Genomic DNA, 21,763 nt, shown 5'->3' on the forward strand with positions numbered 1-21,763 from the left:
TTTTTTTTTTTTTTTTTTTGTATTCTACTTCAGCACTGCAAAAACCAATACTGCATGATTTTTTGTTTTGTTTTAATACTGTGTTTGCAGGAAGCTACTTTTGGTTTCCCAGGGTCTACTTCATAATTTGTCTTCTAGTTAGCACCTGTGGCCGGAGCAAGCCTCTCCTAGGAGACTAAGGAAGCCCAGCTAGGGCTCATTCAACGACTCTTACAGGAAGGCACAGAAGGTCCCAGTGTTTACTAAACAACTGCATTTGTAATTTAGTCTGTTCAACACCTGAAACCTCGACGACCTAAGTTTTAGAAACTGGCTAACAGGGAAAGCGCAGGAGTGCCAAGTGTGCTGTGGAATCTACTGAGCCGCTGGGCTGGGTCCCAGCAGCTCCACTCTGCACGCGCAAGTACCCGATAACCTGAGACTCCGCACAGGAGCAGGAAGGAGAGCAGAAGAGCCTTGGTGGCCGGTGGCTGCAGGCACTCGGCTCTAGCTCTGGACCATAGTACTCAGGACTGCCTCCGAGGACAGCACTTGGGCGCCCCGCGTCCCAGAGTCCCTCTCTCAGCCCCCAAGTCTGGCGCACGCGGGCCCACTCGGGATGGGACGCTTACCTCTCAGGTTCCTAAACCCAAGTCGGTGTCGCCTTATCTTTCCTTCAGTTAAATCCGGGCTTTGTGCTTGAGGATCAGGCCATTCCTTTCCTCAGACTCCCCTACCCTGGCCAGATACTAAGGGAGGCACCTCGGGCTACCTGCCACACGTTTGGCCTCGCCTGGGATCTACAGAAAAGCGAACTCCGTCGTGCTGAAGTAGACTGCGAGGCCTTGCTCCATTTGCGGTGATGGTTGATTCCCTAAACTGCAGCTGCAGATCTGGGAGATTCCTCTTGGCCAGCTGTGAGCTGTAATGAAAAATAAATGAGAGAATGCACGAAAATGTTATGGCATCCTGCCTGGCTCATTGTAAGTACTCAGTAAAGGGAAGCTAATATTAAAAATTATTTGTTGGACCACAAAAGGTAAAGGGCAGAGAAAATAAATCCATTATTGGGAAGACCAAAATGCCCCATGCTACAAGTTATCCAGGAGGGTTAATCTGCTGCACGTGAAAATTACCTGCGGAGCATTTTTTAAATGCCAAGGCCTGAGCCTCATTTCAGTGATTCAAATTTAACTTGATTTGAGTGGGATACTGTTCACTCAACCTAAGACAGGTCCAAATATGGTAGGCAATGAGTAATGTCTAGGGACTTCCTATTGGTTGAGGAAACAAATTATCACGAAACATGATTGTATGTACATAGTGTTTGGAATTTAAATTTTACTGACCTTATTGCACTTTAAGAAATTCAGTAGAAAAAGCCTGAAATCCCAGCACTTGGGAAGGTGAAGCAGGAGGACTGCCCTGAGTTCAAGGCCAGCCTGAGCCACACTGTGAGTTCAAGGCCAGCCTGGACTACATAGTGAAACTCTGTTTCAGAAAAACAAAAGCAAACAAAAAAGATGATGGATCAGGAGAGTTTATAACTGACTTGCTATTAGGAAGGAGGCCTGGGCAGAAGAGGAGGGTCACTGGAAACATGGCCTGCAATGGTTCATCTCTCTCCTCCCCTTGCTGCCTGCTTCCTGTCATGCCAGGAGCAGCTCTCCTCTACCCTGAACCTCTGATACGTGGTCCTGACTTGGAGCTAGACTATAGACTGAAACATGAGCCAAAGTAAACCTGTCCTTTTAAATTGTGGGTGTTGGGTATTTTGTTCCAGGAACTAGGTAAGCGACTAGGTCAGGAATCATTTCAACCACTTACTAGGATAAATCTTAGAAATTATTAAAAGGATTTTCATCTGAATCCTTTCTGGTACTTTTCCTTATAATTCATAAATCTGCCTCATGTGGTAGGCAGTTGCATACCTATTAATCATTTCTCTTACCGTAAATATTTTAGAATGCTGAAAAGACATTATTCATCTGTGTCACTCTGGGAAGCACAATACATAGGAGGTCCTCAAGTATTTCTGCAGTTGAATATTTTCTATAGCATGTTAATAAAAGTATTTAGATAGCCTTACCAGATCAAATAATTATTCATATATATATATATGTGTGTGTGTGTGTGTGTGTGTGTGTGTGTGTACTTTTAAAATGTAAATTTTACAGGTTTAGTGTTTGCTGCTTTAGATTACTGACCACAAAATTTGGGGGAGTTCTCTTTTGAGGAGGGTTAAGACAGGGTCTCACTATTCAGGCAGGGCTTGAACTCACTATGTGGAGTAGGCTGGCCTCAAACTTATGGCGATACTCCTGCCTCAGCCTCCCATATGCTGAGATTACAGGTGTGCCCCACCACACCTAGCTTCTGATTAAAATTTTTTAAAAAAAGTATCACTCTGAGATTTCAGTAGCCTTGAAAGGAGCAGTTTATCTTGTGAAACTATTCTTTAGAGTTATGTGGAGTCATTTCTAAACTTTGGTTTGTAATTATTTTATATAAACAGTGCTAAAATTATGCAGTATATGAAACTTATTAGCAGCATTTCAAAAAATCTCTGTGGCTATTGTTATTGTGGAAATTATGTCACCTGGAAGTTATGAAATAGCATCATCTCTGGAACATACAAAGTCTTCACTGTTTTGTGTGCTCAAACCCAGCTAGCAAATAGTACACAACCATTAACTGAATCATCCTGTGTTAGTAAAACACCAAGTTTTCCACATCCTATGGCCTCCATCAGCAGAAAGGTGATTTTTGGTCCATCAAGAACACAGTAATAAGTAATAAAGTCTCCATCCTTACACAAATTTCTCAGCTATTTCAGATCTGTGAACATGCCCACAGATATCACTAATGTATTGTTTAAATTACCAGAAACATTGTTAGCACAGACTAACAACATCCAAAAGTCATCTGTTTATCCCTAAGCAATAATTTATTTTTGAGATTTTTAAATTTAAATTTTTATTAGTACTTGTTTGCAGGACATAATTGCATTTACTGTGGGGAGTTGGCCCATGTATATAACACATCTTAATTCTTTTTCCCTTTCCCTCCCTTTCAACCTCCTTCCATGTCTTGGGACACTTGACTTTTGCAGAAGATATATGATCTATCTTTTATTTTACTTTCATTTACTTACACTTTGGGTTTTTCATATGAGACACCACATATTTAAGTTTGTGTTTCTGATTTATTTTAACATTATGGTTTCAAGATGCGTCCATTTTTCTATAAATGATTCTAGTTCATCTTTCCTTATGGCAGAACAGTATTCCATTGCGTATAAATACCATAGTTTGCTTATTCCATTCATCTGTTGATGGATATATAGGCCACTTCTAAGATTACCTATTATGAATTGTTCTGCTATAAACATGGGTATCTGGTTATTGCTGTAATGTGATGCCTTTAACACTTTGGGGAAGATACTTAAAAGGGGAATAATTGGTTAAATATAATTTCTATTTTTAGTTTTTTGAAGAATCTCCTGATTTCCATGGTTGCACTACTTTACATTCCAGCTAACAATGAAGAAAGGTTCTCCCACAGCCTTGCCATCATTTCATTTCTCAATGTTTGCCATTCTTTCTGAAGATGGAAGTATTAATTTGAATTTCTTATATGGCCAGAGGTGTTGAATATTTTTTATGTATTTATTGGCCATTTGTACTTCTGTAAAGTTATCAACTGCCCATTTTGTGACAGTCTTATTTTGAGGGGACTAATTTTTTTGAATTCTTTACATGTTCTAGGTATTAGTGTTCTGCCTGAGGAATAGCTGGCAATTTTTTTTCCCATTCTATAGGTCATCTCTTCACTATGTATGTTTGATGCTTCCTTTGCGGTGCTGAAGCTTAATTTGCTATGATCCCATTTGTTAATTCTTAATATTTCCTGCTCAATTGGGGTTCTGTTTAGAAATTCCTTGTTATAACTACAAGAGTTTTATGTACTTTATTTTCCAGCAGATAAAGTGGTTTTGTTTCAACTTTTGTTCCATTTTTTTACTTTAGGACATGGTGAGGTATATCACTGGATTCAATCTTATTCATATGCATAGCCAGTGTTCCAAGCACTGCTTATTAAAGAGTCTATCTTTCTTTTCCAGATAGATGAACATGCCTGCAGTTGTTTCTGCATCCTCTATTCTGTTCCACTGATCTACCTGTTTTTGTGCCAGAATCATGCCCTTTTTTAAACACTGTAGTTTTGTATTATAACTTGAAACCCAAGGTTGTGATCCCTGGGTAAGGCAAGGCAGGTATGATGCCACTGAGCTGAATCTTCAGCCCTAATATAGTGCAATGGCTAGGGCAATTCCCATATTATTTTTCTTGAATAATTTATTACTGGTGTAAAGAACACCATTGAGTTGTGTGACTTTGTATCCTGCCACATTGCTGAATTTGATTAAATTCTAGGAGTCATTGGTGGAATTTTTTGGAGTCTTCTACATTGAGGATCATGGCATCTCCAAATAATGTGACTTCAATTCAAACAATCCTTTCCTCTTTCCTGACTGCTCTTTCAAGTACTAAATTGAACAGGAGTGGTGATAGTACATTCTTGTCTTGCTCATTTTAGAAAGCTGTCAAGTTTTTCCATATTTAATGTATCTACAGTAGATTGGGCATGAATGGCTTTTATCAGATTGATATAAGTCCTTCTGTATCTATTTTATTTAGGGTTTTTATGAATAGACATTGGATTTTGTCAAAGGCATTTTCTGTCTATTGAAATGATCATTTGCTTTATGTCCTTGAATCTGTTTATATGATAAATGACCTGTGTTGATTCGCATGTCAAACCATTCTTGCATCCCAGGGATGAAGTCTCTGGGTCATGATCTATGTTTGTTTTTGTTTTGTTTTTTTTTTAATGATTTGTTGTAAGCCAGGATCCCAAGCCCCACACTGGGACACCACCTGTAGCCAAACCACCTAGCCAGCCTCACTCCAGAACCTAGACCAGAAGCGAAGAATGAATGAATGAGAGACACAGAATCAGCTTAACATGAAGGCAGCCAGGGGGCTCTCACCTCTAATAGGCAGAGGAGCCTCGAGCCTTTGGATCCTTTGGTTTGTCTCACTTTTATTTAACCAAACATGGGCACAAGCAGTCAAAGTAACACAAGAATCATCTGGGGCCAATATCCATTAGTACATTCTCTGGTAAACAACTTAGCCTTAGCTGTCTTAACTTTTCCCTAACATATAATCACCTTTCTTTTGTGCTCACAGGGGAGGCCAATTACGCCTCAATTTTCCTCTGGTTTTCCACAATTGTTATCTTGTTGAGGATTTTTGCATCTGTGTTCATTAAAGATTGACCCTATAGATCTATTTTCTAGTTGGATCCTTGTCTGAATCATAGTAATGCTAACTTCCAGAGATGACTTTGGGAGTACTCGTCTTTCAATTAGAATTTGAGGAATACTGGCATTGTCTTCCTTGAAGTTCTTGTAGAATTCAGCAATGAATCCATCAGGATGTGGGTATTTCTTAGTTGGTTAAGTTTGTTACTGCTTAAATTTCATTGCATGTTATTGGATTATCCAGGGTTTTTAAATCTTCTTAGTTCAGGTTTAGTAATTCACGTGTATCTAGGAATTATGTACCACCATGCTGGGCTTCAGTACGCTTCAATCCCTAGTCTTACCCTACTCTCTCCCTATCCCAGAGTGAGTGGAGCAGGTATTGCTAATCCCATTTTATAAACCAGGAAGCTAAAAAACCACAGAAATTAGAACAAATTCCTTATTCAAAGGAATAAGGACAAAGGTAGAGCTAGATTGCAAATATTGACCCCGTGAGTCCAGGGTCCACCTACACAGAGAAGTGATACTCAGTCATTTTGTCTCCCTACACATAAGAAACAAATTCTGATCTCAAGTATGGAATTATACAGTTTCTACATTTTGGAGGAATGTGGGAAAGGAATGAAAGACAGGGAGCAAGTATTTTAGGGAAAGATCTTACCTGGTTGGTCAGAGTACTCAGCGTCAAAGCAGTGGGTAACCAATTCTTGTACAAGAAACTATTCCTATACCCTACAGACCTAATTCATCCTAGATGGTAGCTTTTTCTGCCTCCTGTAATCCAGCAAGTATAAAGGCAGTACCTGCTGGGAATATTTAGCAGATGAGTCACACTACCCTGGCCATCTTGAAGGTGGGGGCACAGTATGAAAGAGGAGGTCAAGAACCTTACAGGTTCAGGTGCAGCACTGCTGAAGACACTCATGAAGTTTCATTTCCTTTAATTGCTCTTGAAAACATTCAAATTCATGTGGCATTTATGAAGCCCCTTTCTTGAGATAAGGGGACTGTGCTAGAAACATTGGCCCTTACCTCTTCCTGGAAATGCTATTCTTCAAACTACTGATCTGTGGCCTGGCATATGTAAGCTGGAATGCAACTGGACAAAGGTCCCCGAAAAAGCCTTTCTTTAGCCTCATTTTTGGTACTCTCATTAAGTCTGGACAAGTCCAGGGAATAAAGCATTCAGAGTCTAACTCATCTGAGTTATGTTCAAGAAATTGCCCTTCTCTGAGAATCTGCCCCATTGAAGAGAGCTCCAAAGTGGCTACAGACTGGGCTTGGTTCAAGCATGAAGTAACTAGTTAACGAGACATCCGCTCAGGCCTCAGAGTATCTCTCAAAGGCTTGGGAAATCTCATGGAGGCACCTCCTTGACTTAGACTCCCACTAGAATCAAAAGGACCTCCCAGACTTGCCTGATAGGGTTAGGAAGAAAGGACAGAAGTTGAGGCTCTGAGTCTTAACCTGCCTCCTTCTTAAACTGGCTTGTCTACTGACCTGGCCCCCCCCCTTTTTTTCCTTTGTGACAGGGTCTCACTCTATAATTCAAGCTGACCTTGAACTGACTGTGTAGCCCAGGCTGGTCTTGAACTTGCAGCAATTCTGCCTCAACCTTCTAAGTGCTGAGATTACAGGCAGGTGCCATTTCTTGGAGTCCTAGTGGCAAGTTCTAAAGGACTATGCTGATTACAAAGAAGAAACCCAGACATCCCAAGAATAGCCAAAACCAACTCACCCATTTATTTGACTGAGAACATAAAGGACAACAAAATTAAACAATCTTTAATAAAATTCCTACAGAAAACTCAGTCACAGGGCAAGTACTCAGTTGTCTTTCCATGTCATTGAGGATTGAGAGCTCCCAATATTCTTTGGAGAGAGAATAAGCAGTAGTTTTTGCTGGATGTTGCCAGTACTCAGAGCATCCATTTACACATTCAAACCAGTAGTTCCTATTGCACATATTAACATTTGCCACCTAGCACCCTAAATACATGGTACCTCAACAAATAAATTAAGATTTCCATATGGCATGAAACCATTTCAATTTGAACTAATATCCTGAAAACTCACATTATTATGTTTTAATAAATACAGTAAGAACAGCTGGCATTTTACTAAAATACTGAATTTTAAATCTGGAGTTTATTCCATAAATAGGTTGCTTTTCATCTGCTTTCTTTCTTGGATACATTTGCTCAAGTATTACACTCTATGAAGTTAACTCTTTCATAGATATCATATAAAAACTGTATTAATATGTGCCTCATTACAGAGGCAAATGGAAGAACTGGATCTCAGTTAATTAACTTAAAAAGTAACTTAGGAAAAAGCTCTGCTTTTTGAAAAACTTTAAAACACAGGATGAAGAATACCAAAGAAGCATCTTTTTTATATAGAACTCCCACTAGAAATATTATAAATATATATGCTGTGTGTGTGTGTGTGTGTGTGTGTGTGTGTGTGTGTATTTGCCTCACCAGCAGATTTTCATCAAGTCTGGTTGGAATGATGCTATCATGGTAAATAAATATTAACAAAAGAATTAATGACTTTCCACAGATGTAAAATATTTCTTCTGAAAACTAATCAATGAAATTATATCATAATTTGTAGTTTACAGTTTAAAAAGGTAAGGAAGATACCTTTCTTGGAAGCCTTATTTTGGGAGTAAGGTCATCCCCCAGCCCCCAAGTGTGGATAAATTCTTGGCGGAGTGGTAACATTTGGTCACAACACTGAAAAGTATTTACAACTTTTGGGAAAAGTACCAAACACTTATTATAAAAGAATACGATATCAGATAATCCCTAGTAGCATTCCTTGGCGTGCAAAGTCAGCAGGAAATGATTATCCATAATGTGGACAGGATTCACAATGAGTCTTGGAAGCATTAAAAAAGCAGAGTGCTTGTCAGGGATTGTTCAGATTAGATTCTGTGGGATGCCTTGTTCTTAATTTAACTGAGTTCCAGGATTTTATTCCCTTTATAACATCTCTGGCATGATCATGTTCATTTTAGTGCAAGTGCAAAATGAAAATAAAACAAAACTAAAAGATACATTAGGAGCGAAGGCTGATGTTAAGATCTGTAGTCTTTCCGAACTGTGTGGGCCATCCAGTTCACTTTAGTCGTCCAGCTTTCCCTGAGTGCCTCATCAAATTTTTGCTTAAATTGTTTGAGTGCTTCTTCATCACTCTTTCCTAAGGCAAGAGAGTCCTAAAAATGAAAGGAAAAAAAAAAGGTTTTAACTATCCCAAGTACAGATGTGCGAACATCAAAATCTTAAAGAGAGTGCTATATGTTCTTATTTAAATATCATTTGTAGAATGGAAAATGAACAGGAAGGTAGTATGATGACCTCACCAATGTTTTTGAAGATGAAATTAATTTATAATTATTGCAAGGCACTCAGCTGCTGACTAATACCCTGGTGAGTAAAAGGAAGATTGCTGAAAAGCAACGTTGCTACTCCTTGGTCTTTCAGTGAGGTGGAAATAGGGGAGTGTAAGATAGCCACTACCCAATAAAAGTCTCTTCCACTAAAGGGGAAATAATCTGTTATAAGTTTTCCTTTTTACATTTCTCCTTCCCTCTCCTTTCCTTCCCTACCTTTCTTCCTTTCCTTTCCTTCCTTCTTTTGGCAGTATAGGAGACTGAATCCAAAGCCTTTGCATTGAGCTACATTCTCATCTCTTTTATTAAATTTTGAGATGGAGTCTTGCTAAGTCCCTGAGTTGCCCAGGTGGACTTGTACTTGAGATCCTCCCCCTCCTCCACAGACTCAGAGTTCTGGGATTACAAGTGTGTACCATCATGTCCAGCCAAGATCTTCTTTCAAAATTCCTCCTTCATATGAACTTTTCAGATTCTTTTCCTCTTGGGGAAAAACTACCTCAGAGAAAATTACTTTGTTTCACTGCCTTCAGCCATTTGTATGAAACCGGCAGCTCTAATTGAGCTCCATGCCCACAAAGTCTTTGTACCTTAAGATACTGTATATCCTTGACTGATGTGAGCTCAGGAAGCCCTGCAGTCAACATCAGTGCAAAGAGAGTGATGAACAGATTCCCATGCCTTCGTAAAATCAGATATGCATCTTCACAACACTGGCGAAATCTTTCGTTGACGTGGCAAACAACATGAGTAGAATATTTGAGGGAAGACAGCACATTTCATAAAGGAAAATAAGAAGACATACTTAGACCTTCTGTTAGAACTGAAACACTGCTGCTGAACTAAAGGTTCATTTCTGATTTTTACTCATGTGAAAACTATCCCAATTAAATTTTTATAATTAGATTCTCAAAAATCATGCATGTATCTTTTACAAAAACAAAACTAAATTGAAATTCTGTGATAAAGGCAATCTAACAATCTAGGCATTTTATGTTCCATGACATAAAACAATTGATGATTGAAAAAGTGATAATTATAAAAAAATGAAGATTTCTGAACACGCTTCTGGATTTTCAGTCTGTTTTCAAATGCCCTCCCCTACCCCAATGTCCATCAATGCTTTTACATTGCTGCTCCCTATTGTCCTGCATTCACTCTCCCTCCTAAGGATGACTCAAGAAGACCACCCAGTCCTATGCTCTTTAAGTTGCCAATAAGCAAAAAATAGGACCCAGAGAGGTATATTCTGCATAGACCCAGGCAGAACTAGAAATGACAATAAATAATCATTTGTTAAGCAAACAGTGTATTTTGACTACATGATATATGTCTCTACTTACCACAATAGCCCTGAAATTTAATAGTCTTGTCCATATTTTGAAATACAGAAACAAGGCAAGAAGACAAGTAGTATGTTTCAGAATATACAAGTAGGAGGAAAAGATCACAAAGACTGAACCCGGGCTCCCTTATTGTTTTCCATACAGAATGAGGGCAAAACACCTGTTCTCTCGATGTCTTAATGTCAAATGTCTTAATGGTTCAGAGAATTTACTGAAAGAGGAAAAAGGTGGTGTACTGTTGCAATGAAATACAGTAATTTTATTCAAATGCCCAGCGTTTTCAGTTTCTCTTTCTTGAGTATTTCTCAACCATCCAAGGAAACCGGCAAATTCCCCTTGAAGCCTCATGTTGTCAAAGCCTCATGTTGTCAGACTGCCTATCTTTTAGATCCAAACAAACTGTTAGGAAATACTAGTACAGCAGATCAGATGTGAAAATGTTAGATGGTTTAGCTTTGACTTAGGGGTAATACTCACCGGCCAAACTTCTCTGTGTTTCCTGTTTTTCCTTGTTGAATGACATGAATGAAATCATATGTAAGAATAAAAGGCACTCGTTCTCTTTTAATGCCAAATTTAGATTTGAAATTTCCAAGAATATGTCCAAAGTCAATGTGGAAGAGCTGGAAAGAAAATGAGATTTAATTTTTCTGGTGGTTCCAAATTGAAAGGCAAGATCTCTGCTGTCCTCACTTTTATATACTACACTCACTCACATATGAGTCCTATTTATAGCCCCCTCAGTCACTCGGGAAGAATTCTAATACTCTTAGGTCTTTTACACTCAAGAATAACCTTAATATTAAATTGCATATACCCAATGGGAAAGGAGAAATCCTCCCTTCCCTTTACTGGGGATTGAACACAGGGATTTTATACTGAGCTATATTCCCATTTATTCATTCATTTATAGACAGGCTCTTCCTAAAATGCTAAGCTGAACTTGCAATCCTCCTGCCTTAGTCTCCCAGACTGCTAGAAGCAGAGTCCTGGAAATACCTGGTGGTAGAATCTTTATAAAGAAAACTACGTCCAAATAATAAACATGTCTGATTTTTTAAAAAAGTCAAGTAATTGTATAAAACATAACAACATAACAAGAGTATATACTTGCCTTACGAGCTCCCTTCCTTCAGTGCTACTGCTTAGACGTAACTCTGATTGACTCTTGTACATGGTTTCCCTAGTAGCTGACTCCATCTGTCTAGGTATTATTTGTATTTACTTTTACTTGCTAATTTTATATTACTATTACTATGGAAAGAGACTGAGTACTTTTGTGTTAACATAATTCAATGTAATGTAACAGTGTCATAACTTCTCATTAAATCAGTATTCAGTGTTGGTATTGTTCAGATTATGTAAATACACTTCAAAATTAAGCCAGTGGTAGTGTTATAACTACATTTCATTTTAGTTTTGGCTCATTTTTTCCTATAAAATTTCTTTTTTGGTTTGTTTGCTTAGTGTTTATAACACTATCATTAATTCTCCACAAACTCTCCTTAAGAATCCAAAAATTATTTTCAAAATTATTTCCCACAGGGTGTGGCAAGGGTGTTACGTAGTTATCATCCTGGGCTTTCTCTTCATTCTCTCCTCATTTGAAGCTCCACTTTCCTAAGTCCCACATCACATTCTTTTTGGGTTTCTTAATACTGGCACTACAGACACTTTAGGCTGTATAATTCTTTGTTATGGGATTGTCTTACACACTGTATGGTGTTTAGCATCCCTGCTGTCTAATCACTAGATGTCAGTATTGCTTTACCTACCCACCACTTATGACAGATAAAAATATTTTGCACAATGACAGACTCTCAAGGACTTTTGTTTTGGTGGATGTCCTTATTCCAGCAGCCTCCTGAGAAGAGGCAGAGCAGAAAGCCAGCCACAGTGGCACAAGCCTATAATCCCAGCTACTTGGGAGACTGAGTGAAGCAAGAAGATTGAGATTTGAAGCCAGCCTGGGCAACTTAGCCAGTTGCTGTCTGAAAAGGGAAAAAGAAAAAAGAAAAGAAAAAGAGGTAAAGCTTTGGAGATGTTGCATATTTTTAAATGCCTATTCCACCTTTATGTCTGACTGACTGATTACACAATTCTAGGTTAAAAATAATTTCTGGTCAAAATTACGAAGTCTAACTTTCACTGTCTTAAAATTTCCAAGGTAGTTCTTGAGAATCCAAGTTACTATGACTCCTAAACTCTGGCATGTGGACTACTATGTCTCTGGGAAGGATTTAAACCTTTTCTTTATGTCTGACGCACTGCAATAGTGAGGGCTTCATAAAGGTCTTCTTCAATTATAAGCAAACATCTGTGCTCTTTTAATGGGATGTTTATGAACATTAGCTGTGAAAAATGTTTTACATTATTTATTGGTAACCTCCTTCTCTTCCTCTTTTTATCTGTTACTTCTAAGATCTTATTAGATCTGGTAATGTGATCTGACTTTAATTAGATCTGGGTTTTATCATTTTTGTACTGTTTTTCTAATACATACACACATATATGAATATCTATATTCATTCATAAATATATGAATTAAGGCATAGTGGTTTGAGCCAAATTGCCAGGTGTAAATCCTACAATGCCATTCTCTGCTCTCAATTTCTTACCCATAAAATGGGGATAATAGTACTTTGCTGTTAAAAGATTATCATGAGGATCAAAGATACTGACATATGTAATGCATTTACATCTGTGCCTGCCACAAGATCTTTACATTACTTTTATTATAATTCTTTGTTCCTATTTCTAAGATCTCTATTTTCCAAATTAAAAAAAATAGAATCTATTACATAGATGTAGTAATGCCTTCTTTTTCTGTCCTTTCTCAATTTTAATTTTTAAAATCATCCTCTCTTTACTTCAGTTATTTTGTTTTCCCTGGGTCCTTTTCCTGCCACTTTGAAGAGAGAGAGGTCTCTGTCTTGCATAGTGGAAGCTTCCCTCAAATATCTGTTAATCTAGGGGGCTAGAGGTATATAGTTCAGTGGTACAAGCACATTGTGAGCCTGTGCAAGGCCATGGGATCACTCCCTAACACTGAAAGACACTGCATTACAGGTGATCACTAACTGCCAAGAGAAAATAAAGCATTGGAAGAAGGTAGATGACTATAATGCTCAGTACTTTGCCTAATAAGCTCTCTTATAATATCATGGTACCATTTGGCCCCTTTGCCTTCACGCCAGGAAAACATGTGCATACCAATGAAGTGACTGTTTTACTTGAGGACAACTGGTTTGTAAAGTGCTCCACAAAGCAGGCTGTGGGTTTGAGCACCAGAACGAACATATAAAAAAAAAAAAAATACATGATTTTTAAAAAGTGATGAAAAATTCTGAATCCAGAGTTGAATTCACAGATTTGCAGAAAATGAGTGATGCTGCAGGTGATATTATTGACATAAGGGAAGAAATTAAAAGTGACTTTGAATTTAAAGGAAAACAATGAATTGCTCATAAACCTCATTCTAAACCAAAAATTTCAGGTGTTGTAAGTTCAGAACTATTCAAAGGCCAAGTGAATAGTAAATTGAACTGTTCAGTGAATGGTTCACATTCTTATCGCAGTAATGAAGATGATGATAAATGAAAAAGAAGATGATTATGATGGTGGTAGTGATAATGAAAATGACCATGATGCTTCAGGGATGGGAGATAATTCTGTACCCACAATATACTTTTCCCAAGAGGGTCTGAATAAATATTGGGAAAAATACTACTTTAAAATTCAGTGAAAAGAAGAAGCCAAACATAAATAAAAAAACAGCTCTGGAAGTGGTCATTCTGCCCACAAGCCACCTACTATGAGAACTCCTGCTGACATTTACAGAGTTTTTGTTGATGTTGTGAATGGAGAATATGTCCCTCATAAATCAATTCTCAAGTCTCGAAGCAGAGAGAACAGTGTTTGCAGTGATATTAGTGAAAGCCATGATACTGAATTTGATGAAAGGTGGGGTTTTGAGTATTAGCTGTGAAGAAGCCACTTGCAGTGACACCAGTGAGAGCATTATGGAAGAGGAACTACAAGAAGAAAATCATCAAAAGAAACTGTTGTCCTCATTGGGAGCACCTAAGGCTTTTTCTGGAACTGTACTAGAAAAAGAATTTTTATCATCCTCCTTAACACCACAGCCAGCCATTGCTCATCCTGTACTATCCACCATTCTGGAGAGAAAAGAAATTCTGTCAGAAACAGCAGAGGAAACTGCAAAAGGGTTTCAAAGTTCAAAGCTGCCAGACTGCAACAGAAAAGCTAGGAAATGAGAGTTTACATCCTAAAACCTAATTGTGCGCTTTTAGAATATACATAGCAAAACATGTTACATGTAGTGTGAAATAAGGCATCCTGAGTTCATTTGGCAGCAACTTTTTTATCCTAATCAGTGAGTGGTATGAAAAAAATTCAAAGTAAATGTTTGAATGCTTTAATATTCAGCGTGTTTGTTAATTCTTTCAATACTGTCTGAGTTGGTCTTATGATGTAGTGGTAGCATTTCAAATTATTTTTCAAAGAATACTGTTCATATGCATTATTTTTGTGTTTCAAACTAAATACAAGCAGTTTTGTACCTGCTGTGATGTTGTGCATACCATATGGATCATTTTAAAGAAACCTTTAAAATTTCAATGGATTCAACAATTATATTCCTTGCTTTTGCATTTTAAAGGCACTTAAAAAAATTTACTTCTCTTGTAGGTTTTGCAGCTAGGTGGCTATTTAAAAAAAACTCTCGCCTTTGGATGTAATACTGTAATCTTTAGGGCAGAAAGCTACATGTACCCTATGGAAAAGTCTCTTTGATTAGAATATTTTGTAAAAACATTTTTTCAAGTAAAAATTTTATGAAAAAAAAAAAAAGTCTGTTAGTCCTGTAGAGAGAAGAATGGTGGTTACCAGGGGGTTGGGGTGGCGAAGCACTGACGCAAGGATAAAAATTTCATTTCCCAGGAATAGGTTCAAGAGAGCACTATACAACATGGTGGCTGTAGCTAATAACAATGTATTGTAAACAATATGCTACACATGATTTAAAAAAAAACAAATTTTTGGTTGCTGATCAAAAAGTTACCTGTTGGACAGGGAATTCAGCTCAGTGGTGCTGTGCCTGCCTTGCAAGCACAAGGTCCTGAGTTTGATCCCTGGTACCACCAAATCAAAACACAACAAAACAAAATAAAAGTTATCTGTGAATCCTTTGCTAACCATTCATATTTAATAATTAGTCACTAAAAAGCTAAATAACAATTCTGTGTACATGGTATGTTTGTTTGTTGATCAGTGAGCTTCCTGGCCTATACAGGGGGAAAGACCTCAATTGTCAGGTGTTTCTCAAGGAACCAATCAGATATCTCCTCTGAGAGTTGATATACACTTGACTGCCATTGTTCTTGGAGCTAAGCAAGTAGAAGTGGCTGCAGATTATACCACTTACTGTGCCATCTTTTACTTCATCCCCATTTTTAATATACCTTTTCCTTAGCCTTGGTAGAACCTAGTGTTCTTGAGTCAGAAAAGTGAGTTTCTTCAGAGAATAATCTTGTTTTTTGGTTGTTTGTTTGTTTTTGGTACTAGGGATCGAACTCGGGTCCTTGTGCTTGCGAGGCAGGAAGCAGAACCACTGAGCTAAATCCCTGGCCCTTCAGAGAATAATCTTTATGTCATTCTTGAGGTAAGGAAGAGGACTTCAGCAATAACTGCTCCATATATGAACTGCCAACCAATTCTATTTTTAATCTCATCTCATATCTGGGATCTTGAGCAGTTCTTGGTGCTTCCACAGTTTTACTGAGACTGTCACAGCTCTCAACAATTGCTCAGATTTCCATTTTCTCAGCTCTACTAAATTACTGCCATCTCTCCTTTCACCTCTGTCATTTCCAAACCTGTCGATGTATTTCATCCTATGTAGCTTCTTTTCCTATCATTTTTTACTTCTTGGGTTTATGTTTTTCTTCTTATTCCTCATTATTACTTTAAAAGGATAAGAGTAAAAAATACAGATAAACTAAAACATCCACTCTGACTAACCAAAATCATTAGAAATCTTTTAAATATGGACCAAAGGTTCAACTTTTCAAGGTGCTTGCTAGAACTATCCAGAACTCCCAGGAGTTAAGCTGTGTTCCACTGAAAGCAAGGTTTTGTACAAGGTCACTCAGATATTTCCATTTTGGTATGTTTCTAGTGAGAATAATTCTAGGGGTAGCTAAACTGAAAAATTATCCATGATATCAAAAATTTAATGCAAGTTACAGCACCCAGAAATTCACTTGAAAAGTGTTACTGAGCTTCTCTAGCTACTTCAAAATGGTACGGTATTACATTACTTTTCTCCTTACTTCCATGTATGGTTAAATTTGATGTTTTAAATGCGAAAATGACCTAAGCATGATTTATCCTGTTTTTTAGTACTGCTTAAAGTCAGTATGTCCTACAGGGTGTGGTGGTTCATGCCTGTAATCCCAGCACTTGGGAGGCAGAGGCAGGAGGATCACAAGTTTGAGGGCAGCCTGGGCACAGTGAGTTTGAGGCCCGTCTGGACTACACAGCAAGGACCTGGCTCAATCCCCACCCCAAAGTCAGTATGTCTAGCACATAACCTACTCCTACCTATATCCCAAATACAATTTCTTGTATTGAAAGAAAAGGCCAGTTTTAAATAATCACAATAATCTTTTAAAATGTTTAAGTAAATGCTTACCATTTTTAAAGCAAACAATGAGTATGTAAAGCAGACAGTATATAAAATAAGGGTCTATGGGAAATTGAGGTAAAGACAAAGGCATGGTTTAACATACTGAGGCCCTTGTCAGACTCTGGTATCACTCACCTGGCCAGTTTTTTTGACCATTATGTTGTCACTATGTCTGTCACCAATCCCAAGGACATAAGAAGCTACACAGTAGCCAGCACAGGACAGGGTAAACTCTTCAATGGCTCGGTCCAGGTCATCCCTGAAACAAAACAAAACAGAACCAACAGTGGTGTTCACCCTCTAAATCTATGAGAAAGGACCCAAACACACCTGTCTTCTTTTTAAATTGTGAGAAGTTACAACACCAAGCTGCTAAAACCATATTAACATAACATGCTGAATTGTCCAAAGACAAGAAGTCAAGCTCACTTCAAAGACATTAGATAAATGGGCCTGGACAATTCAAATTTCTGTGTCCTACTAATCACATTTCAATGAGGATGGGTTCATGTTCATATGTACAACAGTAAGAGACATCCATGCACTTTGCTGGATCATTCCTGCTATGCTGTGAAATTCCTTTATTTCCTATATACTAATGCTTGTCCAGCACCATAACCAGAAATAACAGAATTCTAAGAACTGTTTTTTAGTGTGGAGAGATCACATTCTACAAACTCATTTATTTCTATCACAAAATAAATCTATTAAAAATTTAAGACTTAATTTCATATAATCACATAATTACAGTTGATGCACTTGAAATTTTTAATATGCTATTTTAAAAATACTTAAATTCTTACATTGTACAGTGATCTCATTGCAGGGCCTCTAAAATCTGTTCTAGATAAAGTAGAATTCAATGTTAACTATCCATAAGATTTTAGGAAGGCCTATGTGTCACTATGTTTTTAACTGAAATGAAGTAGTAATACATAAAATTAGTATTTACTCGATGACACTGATGATTTCTTTGCAGAGAACAGGCATTTGTCTGTTTGTATAGAAGAAGGTTAATTAAACTAACCCGGAATTGTATTCTTTAAGCCAGTTCAGAAGGGCATCTTTATTGAAGGCCGCTGCAGCAGCCACATTGCTACTGTTCAGCTGAATGTCAGCAATTGTTTCAGAGGTGCTCACAACTTCAATGAGGCCAGAGCGATCTCCTGTGGCTAAACAACCATAAGGCAGCATCCTGAAAGGAAAAATGAGCATAACAAGTCAGATTTTCCTTAAATGAAATGTTGTTTCTCTTTTCATTTAAAAAAAACTTGAATATTAGTGACACACTTGCTGTTACTCATTCCTGTACCAGTGCCATATGGAAAAATACAAGCTCTACCTTCTGTGAGGGAATAAAATTCTTGCCAATATATAGAAATGGTTTACCAAACTTCCAATATTCCAGTTAGATATACCATGTTATAGAATTATTCTGGTGAAACATTCTATTTGCTTATGGGGTTACACAGACACATACTGGATAACAGAAAAGCCCTTTGTTTTTACTTTACAATGAGAATGGGATCATCCTTTATGAAACACATAAATAGTTACCAGGTACCAGGATAAATACTACACACATTATCTCTGTTAAGGACAACTTCATCCTTCTAGTTGCTCAAGCTCCAGAACCTCAAGGTCATCTTTGATCTCCCTCCCTCCCTTCCCCCCTCTCTCTTCCTCTCCTCTGTCTCCCCACCCCTGCCAGCATTTAATTTATCTACCCTGAAAATGTATCCAGACTCTAATTTTTTCATTTCCACCTTTCCTCATCTAACACCCTAGTCCAAGTCACTATTCGCCTTTACCTGAATAATTCAATATTTTTTCACACTCTATTTATATCATATCCCTAATCAAACTTTCTGCAATGGCTTCCTAGAGTAAAGTCAATATGCTTACAATAGCTCACAAGGCCTTCTTCTTCAGTGGTTTCCCTTAATGTTTTTTAATCCTCTCATTGCTAATTTTGGTTCTAGCACACTGGCCTCCTTGCTGTTCCTCAAATATATCAAACACAACACTTCATTCATTTATATGTACTATTTTCTCTCTTTAGAATATTCTTTCCTAAGACAGCTACATGGGTTATCACCTTTCCTTTTTGAAGTCTTTGCTGAAATGTCAATATCTCAGTAAGAACATCCACAATCATACTCAAAATGACAGTATTTTCCCCAATGCAAAACTCACTATCCCTTCACTGCTTTACTTTCCTATATATACCTCAATATACTCCAGCATCTTGTAAATTTTATTTTATTTTTTCCTCTTTTCCCTATTAGGATGAAAGTCTATCAGAAATGCTTTATTCACTGCTGTAACTTTAGGATCTGAGAATATGCCCAATACAAAAAGGTACAGTGTAATCAATAAACAGTATAATAACAAAATCTTTATAAGGTAAATTCCCAATTTTACCAATGAGGAATGTAAGTAACTTGCCCAAAGTCACACATTAAACTAAGATCCAAAACTTAAAATTGGATCTGTACGTCTCTAACCTTTCCCCCCAACCCATCCCCAGGCTTGAAGTCAAGGCCTTTGCTTTGTACTGAGCTACATCTCCTGTCCTACTTTTTTTTTTTTTTTTTTTTTTTTTTTGGACAGGGTCTACATTGTTCAACTGCCTAAATTGTATCTGAACTTTCAATCTTCTTATCTCAGCCTTCCAGAGTGCTGGGATTACAGGTGTGTACCACTACACCCAGGTAAAACCATCTTTTACATTTAAAACAGTTTCCAGAGTCACTATTTAACAGTCTCTGCTTCTTATGTAAATTTTAAAAAAGTAGATAAGGGAGGCAGATGGGGATGAAGAACCACTGCATGTTTTATAGTGACTGAATACTGAGTTAAAAGAACATCAATGTAACATCAGCAAGTCTGCCTGATTTCTTTTTCCTAGGCTGAAATCTTACCTCCTCATAGAGGATTATAAACTACCTGATGATAATAACTAACTGAAAAGATGTGATTAAATGCAGAAAAGTTGGTAGTCTGTCAGAGAGATGAGACTCAATGTTTTCCCTGAGAACCATTAAGTGGCTACCAACATAACACTTTAGATAACACTTTAGAAAGATACTTTATATTATCGATTTAAATAATTTTTGCTAAGCTTAGAGGTGGCATTTCACTTTGGCACTTATTGGATCCCTAGTAAAGACAGCAATCTTTTCAGATCTCTTTTGGTTATCTTAAGAATTTCTTTGGTGAATTAGCTGTTCCTATTGTTTAACTTATTAGGATTTTCAACATTTTCTTCAGTAATTTGTATGAACTCTTTATGTACTAAGACTTTTTCTCATTTTGGTTGTAAATGTTTTCTCCAGTTTCCTAAAACTGTATTGTAACTAAAGTAACTTGAAAAATAGAAGATTGAAGTAAAAGTCAGTAACTATAGAAAATGCAGTGGACAGAATTTATAGGTTCAAAAAATATTTGTATACAACTATGTGCTAAACATTTTGTCAGATAGTAAAACAGAAATCAGCAGTCCCTAATCTCACTGAGATTCCAAAGCACAAAGACACAATGTGAATGTAACCTCTGTTTGAGGAGGAAGTGACAAAAAAACATGGCAGGGATCAAGAAAGACCTCTAATAGTACGAAGGACAGGTGGGCTGGAGGGAAGTGCAAGTGAAGCACAAAGGCAAGGTGAAGAGCAGAGTAAAGTGCTGCAGACCATGCAGGGCTCTGCAGGCCATGGAAAGATTTCTGTCTTCCTGAAAACATTCAGAAAGGATCTGGACTTCATGAAACATGAGAGGAGAGGCAGAGGAGAGGCCGAGAGGGAAATTGAGGGCGAGGCGGCAGGAGGGAGTATATGAGTGTGTTAGTGTGTTCATAACTACTACATCAAAGAGAGCTTAATTTCTAAAATTCTTTCCAATGAAATATTCAATTATAGTTCTATCAAAATAAAGTTGGAAGCAGAATTGTCAGATTAAATCCTGGCAGACTGGTATACCAATGAATTGGCTTACAACTGCACTAATTTGCTTCTACTTTAAGACATTTATCTCTCAATAAGAAAGATAGCTTTGAAGTGTGAATGTTTTTTACTGACACCCTTATCTTTATCATGACACAACACACTTAAAGCAAACATCGTCAGGTTAAAGTGCACTTTCTCACTTTCCTGCATCTCCTCCACCCCACTTGCAGCCAGAATAGGCACAAATCCAACAACTTCCTCTTCAAAAGCAGGCAAGGATGAAAGCATTCAGTGCCTTGAGGATGGAACATTCACAACGGGAAGGAAAAAACATCCTTGTCAGAGACAATTTGACAGAAGTCAAGCTGGGGACAAACTCTTGAAGCCCTGATCATCTTATTTAAGCACTGAAGGACACATCTTATAAAGGCCATGCCAACACTCTCAGCACCTTCCTTTCTATTACACTCTGATCCAAGGAGCAATGTATTACCTTTCACACTAAATCAAGAATTAAAAAATGAAATAAATTCCACAACACAGAGAGTAGCATCCCCATATGCTTATTCTTAATGGATATGCAGTATCTTCTCTGGTTATTTTTTAGTACCAGGGGCTGAACTCAGGACCTTGTGCCTGCCAGGCAAACTTGGTGCCACTGAGCTAAATCCCTGGTCCTCTTCTCTGGTTTGACTCAGACATTAAACCAAGTCTTGAGTAGCGCTTTATCCCACTGCTTTCAAAGAAGGAAAGTGTAAAGTCCTTTAACTCATACTTGCATGATTTTCACATTCTTCCTTTACCACTCCAAGACTGATGATACTAATATTATTAAATACTTTATATTAACTTCTGCATAAATCTCTTAAAAGGGAAGTAAATTCCACTAGTGCAACTCAACTGTAAAACTGAACGGAGACAACTATCAAAAAACTGATTTCAGGGCTGGGGATTTAGCTCAGTGGTGCTGCAGCCTGCCTTGCAAGCACAAGGACCAGAGTTCAACACCTGGCACCAAAAAAAAAAAAAAAAAAAAAAAAAACCCCATACAAG

At 37.6% G+C, this 21,763-nt stretch overlaps 1 protein-coding gene across 2 annotated transcripts in view; it reads right to left on the reverse strand.

Moving 5' to 3' along the window:
• Positions 1-7,060: 7,060 nt before the first annotated feature.
• Positions 7,061-21,763, reverse strand: part of Pik3cb (phosphatidylinositol-4,5-bisphosphate 3-kinase catalytic subunit beta) — a 119,991-nt gene continuing 105,288 nt past the window's right edge. For both annotated transcript variants that reach the window (XM_010625585.3, XM_010625586.3), the window contains 5 exons: positions 17,794-17,961; positions 16,902-17,025; positions 10,535-10,680; positions 9,302-9,434; positions 7,061-8,534 (listed from right to left, as the gene is read on the reverse strand). In XM_010625585.3, coding sequence (XP_010623887.1) covers positions 8,397-8,534; positions 9,302-9,434; positions 10,535-10,680; positions 16,902-17,025; positions 17,794-17,961 — 709 coding nt within the window. In that variant the 3' untranslated portion in view covers positions 7,061-8,396. The remainder of the gene's footprint in view (positions 8,535-9,301; positions 9,435-10,534; positions 10,681-16,901; positions 17,026-17,793; positions 17,962-21,763) is intronic.

Source organism: Fukomys damarensis, unplaced genomic scaffold (assembly GCF_012274545.1).
Source record: "Fukomys damarensis isolate Sample0158 unplaced genomic scaffold, DMR_v1.0_HiC HiC_scaffold_37, whole genome shotgun sequence".
In the NCBI taxonomy this organism is placed as follows: domain Eukaryota; kingdom Metazoa; phylum Chordata; class Mammalia; order Rodentia; family Bathyergidae; genus Fukomys; species Fukomys damarensis.